Below are 13,803 nucleotides of genomic sequence, written 5' to 3'. Positions count from 1 at the left end.
AACCAGCTGAGCCCTAGCTCAATTGGGAATGCACAAGATCCATCTATTCCAAACTCAGTCATCCTGGTGGATCTTGTGCTATAAGTATGTTTAGAATTGCAGCCTAGGACTTCAAACATAAAGTCAAAGAACAAAGTCTTTTAATATGAGCTCCCTGAGAACTTTTATTATTGGGTGGCATATAAATACTGTAAGTAAATAAACATAAATAAATAAAAGGAGAGATTGGGAGAAAGAAATAATAAAAGAGAAAGGCATCGGATATCACTTGGACCCGTCAATGTCTTACATACAGAATTTCATACAGGAGTTGCAAAATATTTCTTAGCCTCCAAGGTTCCATATTCAAAACAGATACATGTAACAGAACCTGGATGTGTGCAATTCCGCACCCCACCCCACCCCACCCCACCCCAGATGATAAGGAAGCTTATACTATTTTGTCTTCATTTCTTCCATTATCAAAACATGGCTCTATACCAAAGCACCTATGACAGGGCTGGTTGATGTCTGTCATTTAGATGTCCTTAACAGTGGAAAACAATATCCGAAAGTCTCCACGCCTATGTCTGGGGTCAACTCAATGCTAAACAACTACTTCCAGAAAAGCTTATCAGTGGGCATTTGCCCCAGAGATTTCTTAAGTCCTTTTGCTTCCATGGGTTTTGAGCATGAGTCTTCTTGAATGGATTTCTAAGAATAGAACTGCAAATCCATGGGAAGAGCAAAAGTAGTGCTTTGGGGAAAAAATAATACTTTCCCAAACCCTCTTTAATTGTGAGGATCTGCCACCTTTAAAATCCTCTTTGCTGCCATTGTTTCTTCTAACTGCTGCTGCCTTTTTGTCCCTTCTAATTATTGCATCTGGTTTGTCATATAGGTTTGTCATTCAGGGATCACATACTGAGTAGGATGATATCACACTACATAGTCAATCAGATGAGTCAGTTGAGAGAGGGGCCAGGGCATTGTTGATCAATCACTTGGAGAGTCCCAGTCAGTTTGGGAACCATGTAATGAATGGGAAGATATCATATCGAATCAGATTAGGTTACATGCTAATGTTACTTTGTGCAAACTGAACCAAATAAAAAAAGCAACAGTTCCTTTATATGTCTATCCTTTTAATCCCTTTCAAAGCAGTCACTGAAAAATAACTGAAAGGTAAGCACTATGAAAAATATTCACAAAAGTGCCTCTTTTGGCTGAACTCTCTATGAGAGCATAGCATTTTATTAAATCATTCATTTGTACGGCTAGTGAGATGCTAAATGGCCTGGGACCCAAATATCTGCAAGAACACCTTCTTCCATATCAACCTTCTCATGTTTTAAGATCAGCAAATGAGGCCTATATGTTGAAGTATAAGAACAGGGGGCCTGGGGAAGGGCCCTTTCAGTGGTGGCTTCTCACATGTAGAACTCCTACATGGAGATAGTCATTCTGTGAATATTATGTCAGAAGTACGTCCCATTAACTCCCTAGTAGCAGAGCAATCCTAATTATAGAAGCTGGTGGAATTTATACCAGCTGAAATTAAACCAGGAAATGACGTTATATCCGGAGGAAGGCAGAACCGAATTTGCGGTCGGGAGTCGTCGCTGCGGCCTTCTGCGCTGTGGGGGCGCCCCGGAGCCTGGGCAGGTTGCTAAGCGATGGCTCCGGTGTCTCGCTCGCGTCCTCCGTCCTCACGGCGGGAGAGGAGCAATGATTCAGGCAGCCCGTCTCCGCCCAGGTCCACCCGGAGCAAGAGGTCTCGAGCCCGGTCGCGCTCCCGGTCTCGGTCCCGCGAGCGCAACAGCTTCCAGCAGCGGCCTGGCCCCCTGCATCACTTTGCCCACCGGCACGGCCCCGAGCATTACGGCAAGGAGCAGGAGGAGTCGCTGTGGCAGAGGCGATTAAATGAGAGAGAGAGAATAGGTGAACTCGGAGCACCTGAAGTTTGGGGATTTTCACCAAAAGTTCCTGACCCAGGTTCTGATGAACATACCCCTGCCGAAGATGAAGATGGGACATCTAAAAAGAGCAGCTCCTCTGATTCTAGCTCAGAAGAGGAGGAGAAGAAGAAGAAAAAGAAGATAAAAGCTGCTTCACGTATGTGTGAGCCTTTGTGTGAGGAGGAAAAAAGGAATGCCAAGAAGAAGAAAAAGAAGCACAGAAAGAAAAAGGCCAAGAAAAAGAAGAATAAGAAGAGCAGGAAAGACTCCAGCGAGTTAAGCAGCGAAGACTCCAATGACGAAGCATTACAAGAGGATGATCTCTGGATTGAGAGATCAAAAAATGCAGATGCTGTGGATTTCATAGGACCAGAAGCTCCTATTACCCATGCCTCCCAAGATGATCGGCCCTTGAACTATGGGCATGCTTTACTCCCTGGTGAAGGCGCTGCCATGGCAGAGTACGTAAAAGCTGGAAAACACATCCCCAGGAGAGGTGAAATTGGCCTAACCAGTGAAGAGATCGCATCGTTTGAGAAGTCTGGCTATGTAATGAGTGGCAGCAGGCACCGGCGAATGGAAGCTGTGCGTCTGCGCAAAGAGAACCAGATCTACAGTGCAGATGAGAAGAGGGCCCTGGCCTCTTTCAACCAAGAGGAGAGGCGAAAGAGAGAGAACAAGATTCTGGCAAGCTTCCGGGAGATGGTCTACAGGAAAACCAAGCGCAAAGACGAAAAATGAACTGGATGCTCTTCTTGTGACTAGCAGGGATGAGACTGTGCTGGGACCATCAAGGGGCAAGCATTTCCACCTGCCTTGCCCCACCCCTCTGCCTGGGCCTTATCAGGAGGAGCTGCAGGCTGAGTTGTGCTGCTGCAGGGATGAGACTGTGCTGGGACCATCAAGGGGCAAGTATTTCCACCTGCCTTGCTATTTTAGTGAGTTGCTGTGAGTTGTGTTGTGAATTATAAGGATTGTTATTTTATGGATTTTATGGCTCCCCCCCTTATTTAACTTTGTTGCAAACTCCATTGTGGCCTGTACAAAGGGCAGCATGTAAGTCATAAAAATAAATAACTAATCAGTAATCAGAATGATAGTAAGGTGGTATAGAAAGTTCTGAGCTGAAAATCATTCTTCCATAATCTTTTGTGGCATATTTGTACTCCCTGAACTTAATTAAAAAATTGCAATTTGCATTAGTACCTGCAGATGAGATACAATTTTAAATGTTTTCTTGGATCATTACGGAGATTAATTTATTTTGTGAAGCAATGATAGTCTGCACGTTTTGTGCCATCGTGTTCCAATTATAACATACATAACATCTTACCAAAGGGCATGGAGAAGGCCATAATGTTACCATACAGAGATTCACTCTTTAGCAAGTAAGCTTATATATATATGAAAAACATCATGCAAATTAATTTTCCATGTAGAGCTGCAGACCAAAAGGTCTACTTAGAGGAAAATGAAGATCAATATTTCTTAGAAAAGGCAAATTAAATTACAGCACTTCTTCCATTTTTAATGGTCCTAATCTTGGAGATAAACAAAGTTATTTCATATTGTTTATTGCTGGATGTTATAATTTCTATGCTCTGTTCATTTTTTTGTACCATTTATTGCTGACATCAATGCCATGCAGCAATTTATGTTGAATGGGACTATGCTACACCTACAAAGCAAAAGTAGCATGTGTGACAAATCTTTTAACCATCCATTTATCTAAACATTCAGAATGACAGATGCTCCATTATGCTAATTGTGTGCTGAATTTATATTGATGCTAGGATCTTCTATTATCATGCAGAAGTCTGGCATGACTTACACTTTATCCTAACATTCTATTTCACAGTATGCAGAAAAAACAGTATTACTGGAGCAACTAGATATCACAAGGAATGAGCCAATATTGGCTCTTATTCAATTAGAAATCTCTTCCCTTGAATCAATCACACGGAGGCAAAGTGTCTCAGAGAGATCAGGTTGCAAGGAAAGTATAATGAATAAAGATGGTGCACTGAACTCTACATATGAGTTTACATGAAGGGAAACTAATTCTGTGCCTTTTCTATTAAAATGTTATTGGTCAGGGTCAAGCCTCAAACTGGAGAGTTGGAACATTAGAATGTCAGATTGGTCATTTCACTACTGGTATGATCATACTCATCACACTACTGGTCTTGAGAATTTTCCACTGGTGGCAATACCTTACCTGGCCAATGGCCAAGTGAATTCTGGAATAGGAGGCTAACTTGGCATTTATACAGTGGCTGAGTTATCTTCCCCTTTGTAAGCAATCAACTCCCTGGTTTTCAGAGAAGCTGAAAACCTTGAAAACTCTGAGTAGAATTCAGGATGCAATTCTAGGCCTCAGCCTAGCCTTACATTTTAGGGAAGTAGATTAGGCCTGTTGTAGTAGGCCAGGTTTGTACTTAGGCAAATGAAAAATGTTGTTATTTGTATGCCACTTTGCCATAATGATATGCTCACAGTGGTTCACAACAAAACAAAAACGTAAATCACAACATCAAAACAAATACTAAATCAAAACATAACCATTCAACAAATAACTCAGGTTTATTACATGAACATTATAACATTTAAAGTCATCATAAACAATCAATCAATTGCAAGATATTTATTAATGACAAACATAACAAACATTGCAAATAGAAAAATGCTATGTCGATTCATGCCATCTTGCTGTCATCTTAGATGTGGAATGAGGTCGTTCTAGTGGCATTGGTGAATAATCCTCATCTGCATGACATTAACTCCTCCTCATTGTTGCTCCTAGATTCCTCAGTAGTTTTTGATCTTACAGATCACCCAAAATTATTAGATCAACTTCAGAAGCAAGTTGATATAAAAGGGGCCATATTATACCATTTCTGTTTTGTTTCTGAGGGGTGTACCAAAATACCAAAATAAATGTCTTGGGAGATGCATGTCCCATTCTATCAGAACTACTGGATGGTGCCTGTACATTTTCTCCATGCAGCAGCTAGCAGCTTTGGCGGCTCAATTCAAATTGAGAAAATATCACGGAGGAAGGGTTAGACTTCTGCTTCAGCCTTGCAAACCTGATCTGATTTGGGCCTCGTGGCTACTTTTAACTTTAAAGACTCACTAGAAGATTCATTGTCACAGCTCTTTCATGTCACATGTAGCTTGAACCTAAGAGGTCAGATGGCACCTAAACACAACATTATTGCTCCTCTCAGCTTTCTGTACCATTGAAGCAGATTTACGAGGCATAGCTAGACAGAAGCATGTAAACACAAGCAGCTCTGAGATATTATTACAGAAGAAGGTAGCTGCAAAAGTGGTCCATGATTGCATATATTTTATTTATTGATTAATTTAATTACATTTCATTAATTGGCGATCACTTGTGGCCGAGTAAGATTGTCTTCCAAGATAAAGAGTCCGTAAGTGACTGTGGAGGCCAATTCTGGATCCACACAGCCTCCCACAGTGAGGACATAGGTTTCCAAATGGAAGATGGTCGTGATGAGGATTGGTTTGACGTGCCTTCTGCTTAGCTCATTTGTCCCGTTCGCCCTGTATTTGTGCTTCCTCCTCCTTTCTTTCATCATATAACCCAAGGCATCATACATGGGGTTCCCAGATGGTCTCCCATCCAGTAACTGACCAGACCCAGACCTACTTAGCTTCATATACAGGAATGAAGTCCTTACACCACTGCTGTCTCACCTTATAAGAAAGCTAGTGTAGTGTAATGGTCACAGTGTTGGTGTAGGATATGGAAGATCTAAGTTCATATTAAAGCAGAGCCGTAACTCAGTTGTAGAGCATCTACTTTGCATGCAGAAGGTCCCGGGTTCAATCCCCAGCATCTCCACGTAGGATGCAGAATGTCTCACCTGAAATCCTGGATAACCACTGCCTGCAGTGTACACAATACTAAACAAGATAGACCAATGGTCTGACTTCCTATGGTAGCTTCTTATGCTCCTAAATTGCTGCTCATTCATGATGGGGCCATTCATGATGTAGTCAATTGCCACAATAGGGGGCAGCCACCTTCCCCCAAGAATTCCACTGAGATGTGGTGGCCGGTTATACAAAGAGAATTTTCATCACCAAAAAAAGGCCAAAAGAGGACACCAGTTTACATAAAATTTGCATATGGCAATTTATATGTATAGGTGCAAATTTAGAAATTACTATAAATTAAACAGAAATACGATGTATCTCACCCTAGTGGGGAAGACACCTGCTGATTTACATGCCTGCTGAGTGTGCTGGTCAGGTGCTCTAATGGGCAACTTCATGACCCCTGCTGCTCTCCCTTCTTATGGTTCTTTATCTTTACATCAGACTTGGACTGGACAGCTCTCTATTAATAGAGGACTGTTCTCTGACAGTCTTTCAAAATACTGTCCTCCATCAGGTCAGAGACACATCTACCACATACAGAGAATTATACTACATCAAGATCTAGCATCTTTCCTAGGTGGAGAGAGTGAAATTAAATAAAAATAAACTCTCAGCTACCTTGTAAAGATAAGATCCCTGTGCCCCTTAAAAAAAAAATTAATTAATAAATCATAAGAGGGACATTTGTAGTACAGCACCTCATATTGTTTTTCCCTATGCATTTTTCAACAAAGGGTCTTGAAATATATGCATGCACACACATGGGGGTGCCTCTGTCCCCCTGCTCGCTCCACTCACCAACCCTTCACCCCCACCATGAAACAGGTTGGTTTTGTGTGAGGAGGAATGGAAGGAAGAGTGCTTGGGCAATGGGAAGGAACTGCTGGTAGCCAACTGCCTTCACTAACCTGATGCCCTTCAGATGTTCTTGGGTGGTCAGTGGTAAAATACCCCTCCATCTTGATGTTCAGGAATTTTTGATGTTAAGCATTAAGGAAGTAATCTCACTTAAAAATAATTTTTGAGGGGGGAGGGGGAAGAATAGTAAAGGATGCCACTGCAAAGAATTATCTTTTAATATAATCTCCTTCACATATCATCAGTGGGGGCTGGGGAGATGACATTGCCAAATGCATGCTGTTAACCTAGAAATCAGTACACACTTTTGCTGTTCTTATTTGGGATGTTTTTAGTATTTGTTTTATAAAGCCTTATAGGTAGGTCATGGAGCTTCTCTTCTTCAAACAATTCATAGGAGGTGAATATCTCTGGCACTTGACTTTGTGAGGCTTTGCTTGTGTGAAACAATCACATCTATAGCTCAATAACAATACTAGGATGGACCCAGACATGCAGCACAATCCCATGCCCAGAAGTAAACCCTGCTGTTTTCAATAGTTTATGCCCAGGGAATTATAATAGGAAACTCCTCCTCCCCAGTGCTAATCCTTTTTTCGGGGGGGGGGGCAGCGTACAAAGAAACAACAATGATACTGGTTTCATTCCATTTTGGTAATATAATTTCAAAGAAAATGCCAAAAAGGGGTGGAGGAGAAAGAGAGATACTTAAGCAGGGGTTTTGGAAAACACTGGCACCTATCTCTTTCCAACCTGTTTTCTGTCTCCCCTTCTGGCCTACTCATACACTCATTTTTGTCAGCATTTCGAAGGTTGCTTGTCCCCTTCAAGTTCAGCCTTGTAGGATGATGCGCCAGTGTTAAAAAAAACCAAATTTTAAAGTGGTTTGCTCTGCTTTCAAGAGTAATTTGCTCTGTTCCTCTTCTCCCTTCAGGCAGAGACTTGCCAGATCAAATTCCTGCCTCAGTCAGGGAAGGGGGAAGTAAAAGAAAGAAAGAAAGAAAGAAAGAAAGAAAGAAAGAAAGAAAGAAAGAAAGAAAAAGAAAAGCTGCTTTCTCACACACATACTCTTTGCTGGCCTCAAGTGCCATTCTCCCTGCTGCACATTCCTGAGGTTGTATTGGCCCGGTTGAAGCTGAGAGGCGTGATCTGCAGCAGTGGCTTCTCAGGGCCCTCAGGCTAGGGATGGAAAATTCTCTCAATTTCAGTTCTCTCAGTTTCTCATTTTTCCAATCTTAAATTCAGTTCTCCACATTTCTGCAATATGCAATTTGCATTAAAAAAAAAAATCCCCAGGAAAGCATTTTAGTGTGAATTTCTCCTAATAAATACATTTTTGTAGGTAGCACACATTTTTGCAAGGAATTTAATGCATTTTTGTATGTTATTTTCACATATGTTCATTTTTATGCACACTTTTTCCTGCTTTTTTTTGGTAAACGTTTGGTTGGGGAACTGCATTGCAAAATGCAAATAAGTGTAAATTTTGAAGAATGGCTGTGTTTTGGTTCTCATATTGTTTCAGAAAGTGCAAATTTGATAGATTCAGCTTGAAATGAATCAAATCTCTTACCTATTCCTACCCATGGCCGGCAGGCTGAGTGGACCTGGGGGCACTGCTGCAACCTGTTCTGGCTCTCCCACTGTGGCTCATCTGGCTGCCCTTCAACCACTTCCCATCATGGTGTAGTTTGCAGCACCACCTGTATGTGGCCAAGCAAACTGCAGCTGGGTATGGGTGAGAAATCCAGATTTTTCCATCCTTAACTGCAGCCGAGCAAACTGCATGATGCTTACATTTTTATGTATATTCTAGGGTTTCCACCCCTGCTTGCATTGCTTGCCAACCCCGCCTACAACCCAACCCTTCACCAATTCCTGTACCCTTAGACCTTGCCAATTCCCCCAGATGAACTCATTAAACCAGGGGTGGAGAATCATTTGATGCTCCCACCCTGTGGGCCAACTTTAACATGTCACCTGATAGACACCTGTCAAAGTTGGCCCACAGGATGTGAGCAAAAACGGTTCCCCACTGCAGGACTAATGAGTTAGTGTGTAGGGTTTAGTCTTGGCTAAGTCTCCCCATGCTTTCCCCCCTCCCCTTTAGAGTTGGCTAATGGCCCCCTTCCCTTCCCCTTTCAAGCTGGCTAAAGGCCCCCACTTGCCCCCTTCCCCTTCAGAGCTGGTTAAGCCCCCAACTTTCCTCCTCCCCTTTTAGACCAGCCTGTCAGGAATGTTCCTCCACACCTTTCCTGAGCTGCTCCTCACTGCCTCCTCCCATCTCCACTCCTGCCATATAGTTCGCAGCACCACCTGTCTGTTGGGCTGTGAACTGCAGCATGACAGATTCAGGGCCTATATTTTTGTTTATATAGAAAAGGAAAGAAGGAAGAAAGATATAATTTTGCACTTGATTATCAGATAAATCATTAAAAAACCCAACTCATTTCCTATTCATTATTACCAAATTATGTTCTAAATGTTTTTACATTCCAGCTTAATAGCTTGCATATTTGGGGGAATTAATTTGATTATTGATTAATTATTTGCCTGGTTCATCCACCAATGTGTAGGTGATGCCAAGCACTGGCTCTGATGTTCTTTTGAACAGTTGCTCCTTTGGGCACAAATTGCTATCTCTTGTTAACACAGACATGTCTTCACAGCACATTGCATCTTCGTTTCCACAAACCAACATTTGATTTGTCTGTCTGCAAAACCCACTAAAGCATTCTAGAAAAGAGTTTAATCATCTCTCTTCAATTTGGAGTGTATGGATAAGCTACAGAAGTTCAGCTCATTCCAAGTTAAGCATATTTCAACTGTTGGATTGTTTTGATTGTTTTTTTCCCCTAGCCACAAATTGCAGTTAACAGTTTGTACTGAATCATGCAGAAACCAAGTCTGCATGAGAGGAGCAGCAGCTGATAAATCAGGATGCTTTCTTCTCCATTAATCTTTCATGTGTTTGTCCACAATTGGAATCAAATGTTTGAGGCAAACTTCAAATGGAAATGTTGAGTTTCATGCTTTGTGCCTCTTCCATCCTAACCCAGGATTTTTAGCACCACTTACAGTGATGATGGGGCTGCTTTTTCAGTCTTGTAATTGGACAAAGTGGCAAGAAGCTACTTTTTTAAAATTCCAAATGATAGCACAAACATCTCTGCCTCTTTCAGAACTCTTGAGGGAATATGGAAGAAAGGGAGAAAAGGAGAAACTCCATCCACCATCTCTGTGTGATGAGAATTGAGAAAGGTAGAGAAAATAATTTAGACTTTCCCAAACAAATGATGAGAAATTCAGAAAATTATGCCAAAGCAAATGAAAAAGTAGAACCTACTCACAAGTTTCCTCATCAATCAGATACAGAAGTTTAAGACAAAGGTGTGTGCATTGGTGAAAGTATGCTATGCATCACATTTGCTTTGTCAAAACTAAAAACATAAGAAGATACTGCTGGATGAAGCCAATGGCCCGTCTAGTCCAGCATCCTGTTCTCACAGTGGCCAACCAGATGCCCATGGGAAGCCCAAAAGCAAAACCTGAGCACAAGAGCACACTCCCCACTTTTGATTGTCTGCAACAGGTGTTCAGAGCCATAATGTCTCTGACAGTGGAGGGAGAGCACAGCTATCATGATTAGTAGCCACTGATAGCCTTCTCTATAAACTTGCCTAATTCATCCCTTCAGCTGTGGCATTTTGACTCCAACAGTGCAGGTAGGACTAGATGAGAGCGGACAGTTGTTTATGCAACTGAGGAATAAGTTAAGTCCAAACAAGGTTTATTGTTAGAAACAAAATATGCACAACCATTGCTGTGTAACTCGTGCTAGATCCAGGCTAAAGCTTCTTCCCTTACTTCCTGTTTCCTGTGCTCTTAGACCACATTTCCTTGCAAGCAGTGCTTCAACTCTGTGTATAACGACACTATCATATTTAACAACACAGTGCACTAGTAGGTTATTGCATTTAAAGGCAAAACTGTGCTAATCATATAGAGCCGGTATGGGGAACCTTTGGCCCTTCAGATGTTGCTGAAATACAACTTCTATCATCCTGGTCATTGGCCATGCTCGGTATGTTCAGTAACATCTGGAGAGCCAAAGGTTCCCCACACCTGATATAGGATGAGGCAGGAATCACTTTTAATAGCAAAAGAGGCACATAGCTGAGGAACACCCCCCCCTCCATCGCTTGGTTCTCCTTATCCTCTCCCTCCAGGTATTTTTTTCATCAGTTGGATGTCCTGGAAAGTATCTTGGCTAAGAAGATTAAACTGCGGGTGGGGTCGGGGGTCTGCATGCTTCATGTTCTTACTTTTTGCTATTAAACATGGGTGCTGCTGCCCCACCCAATCTATATTACGAGGCAATTCTATTTCTCTTTTTCTCCTTTACATCTGTAGGTGTGGCAGTGGATGTGACATATCGGTGTCTTGCCTTGGTAATGGATGAGAGCCAATAAATGGAAGCTTAATTCAGATAAGACTAAGGCACTGTTAGTCCATGGTTTTCTAGACCATATGGTTAGGCTGTGGCCTGCTCTGGATATGGTTACACTCCTTCTGAAGGAGCAGAGATATAGCTTGGGGGTACTACTAGTACTTGAGGCTCAAGTGGCCTTGGTGGCATGAAGTGCCTTCTATCAGCTTCCAGTGGTGGTCTAGCTGTGCCCCATCTGGACAGTTATAGTCTAACTTCAGTTTTCTATGCTCCAGTAACCTTTAGGTTAGACTACTGCAATGTATTATACATGGGGCTGCCTTTTAAGACAGTTCAGAAACTCCAGCTAGTGCAGAATTCAGTGGCCAGATTGCTGACTGGGGTAAGTCGGTCAGTACATATAACACTAAGTCTAGCATGGCTGGAGTTGCCACCAATTAGTTTCCAGGCTCAATTCAAAGTACTGGTTTTGACCTATAATGCCTTATGTCACTCAGGACCTCAATATCTCAAGGAGCACCCCTCCCCATATGAACCAACCCAGATCCTGCAATTGTAATCAGGCGTCCTTCTTTGTGTGCCCCCTCCATGGAAAGCTTGGAGGGTGGCAATGCAAGAGCCTTTTCAGTGCCTCCCCCCCCCAGCTGTGGAATGCTTTCCCCAGGGAGGCATGCCTGGTTCCTTCTTTATCCATCTTTAGGCACCAGGCAAAGACCTTTCTTTTCAGTCAGGCCTTTGGCCCTTGAGAGGTATGCTTAGTTAGTTTCTTTCATTTGGGTTTCAAGTTTTTATATGGTATGTTTTTAAATTTGTGTTATATTGTATGATTTAAAATCTGTTTTATATTGTATGTTTTAAATTTAAATCTGTTGAAAGTTGCCTAGAGACCATTGGGTATGAGGCAACCAATAAATGAAATAAATAATAATATTTCTGTGTTTAAAACCTATTCACACCAGTATGTTTTGTATAACAATAATTTGCCCCATAGAAAGCCACATCAAAATCCTCTCAGCATTTCCAGTGTTTTCTCCTTTTCTAGTGATTCTAACACAGCTAATTCAAAGAATAAACCTGAAACGTAGCCCAGTTGGCTTGTGTTAAATTACTTCCTTATGCCAAGACATTTGTAGACATTTCACAGCGCTGTGGTACATGCATTATACTGCAGGGCAACTTTGCAATGCTGTGACTCAACAAGAAGAGATAAAGTAAGAAACATTTTATTACTGGCTTTACATTTTCATGATACAGTTAGCCTAGACCCTTAATTAATTGCAGGATTTTTTTTCTTGTATGGACATGAGAGATATTCTACAATCCTTCAGTGTAATTTTTCATCTTTGTCTCAGTGTGGCAGAGAACTAGCCAAGAATAACAACTGGCTATTTAACATGTCCAGCTCTTACTCAAACTGGAATGTAATATCTGTTTTGCAAAGAAGGGTGACAACATCTTTATTAAAAGTGAAGACCCATTCAACACAAAGGGTCACAGACAACAGCAATAAGTCAACTCATGCCTTTTATTATCAACTATCAACACTGAGCAAGGAAGTACAACTCATGGGAAATATGCTCATTTCAACTCTTGATACCTGCTGATAAAGCAAAAGATAAAAAATAAAAAATAAAAATACGCTTTTTATAATCCACAGGGTGAACAAAATTCATCCCCATGGTTTGCTTCTTCTTCTTCTTTAATGAAAATATTAACCATTGCTTTGACAATGCGCCCAAGAATGCTGTCATTTGGGTAAACGTAAGGCAGAAAGACCAAGGTCAAGATTTCTTATTCGCTAATAGGCAAAAGAAAAATTGCGGTTTAAGAGAATTTGGTAACATGTGCCTCTGAGCGTATGGTGAGTGGTGGCAATAGCTGCCATCTCTAAAGATGGAGAATTACATTTTTGTATGTTTGTTGGTGTTCTTACTTTGCTTCTTTCCTGTGTTACTAATGTTTCTAAACAGAATCTAATCTAGAAAATTTTATTTCCCTCATTATTCATCCAAGAAATCTGTGTCAAATTTATTTTTATGAATTTCAAAGCCTTTTTATTGGTCAATGTCATATGATGGTGAAGATAGCCTTTTTTGTTTCAAATTGGAGGTTATGCTCTATTTCTGTTGTGGGTGCATTAACGGTTGAATCTGAAACTGCAGTTTGATGTAAACTCAGACTGGTTACAATATGTTGCTACTTAAGCAATGACTCTAGCTGTTGGAAATTTGGCCTCCTTCCCCCCTTGCCCACTGGCTGGCTGGCTCCCCCTCCGCCGCCTCCCTCGCTCATCCCCCTTGCCCGCCCGCTCGCTCTACCCCCGCCTGTTCACACTCTCGCTTGCCCTTCACCACCTCCCTAGACAATAAAATGGAGCTGGACGTCCTTCTCAGACTCAGCTGCTGAGCGCATCGTCAGAGCTTGGAAATGTTTCTTTTTTGAACTACAACTCCCATCAGCCCAACTGTAGTTTAAGAAAGGAATGTTTCCAAGCTCTGACGACGCACTCAGGGCATCAGGCATCATCAATTTGTGCACACAGCATATCTCTTTTCCAAGCTCTTCGCGTCATACCGCAAAATCGCCGCAAAAACGGAACAAGCACCAAACATATGGGACATGGACACAATTCAAAACCACCGCATTAGC

The 13,803-nt window shown here is 41.8% G+C and overlaps 1 protein-coding gene across 1 annotated transcript; it reads left to right on the top strand.

Annotated features, from left to right (window-relative positions):
• Positions 1-1,655: 1,655 nt before the first annotated feature.
• Positions 1,656-2,694, top strand: LOC133386759 (NF-kappa-B-activating protein-like). Its single transcript, XM_061630518.1, has one exon. It carries the CDS (start codon positions 1,656-1,658, stop codon positions 2,676-2,678), a length of 1,023 nt encoding a protein of 340 aa, XP_061486502.1. The 3' UTR covers positions 2,679-2,694.
• Positions 2,695-13,803: the final 11,109 nt, after the last annotated feature.

Source organism: Rhineura floridana, chromosome 6, assembly GCF_030035675.1.
Source record: "Rhineura floridana isolate rRhiFlo1 chromosome 6, rRhiFlo1.hap2, whole genome shotgun sequence".
NCBI classification, from domain to species: domain Eukaryota; kingdom Metazoa; phylum Chordata; class Lepidosauria; order Squamata; family Rhineuridae; genus Rhineura; species Rhineura floridana.
This window is presented reverse-complemented; position numbering and strand designations above follow the sequence as displayed.

Coding starts and splice junctions, on each gene's coding strand:
- LOC133386759 (XM_061630518.1), top strand. CDS start 1,656: ATGGCTCCGGTGTCTCGCTCGCGTCCTCCGTCCTCACGGCGGGAGAGG.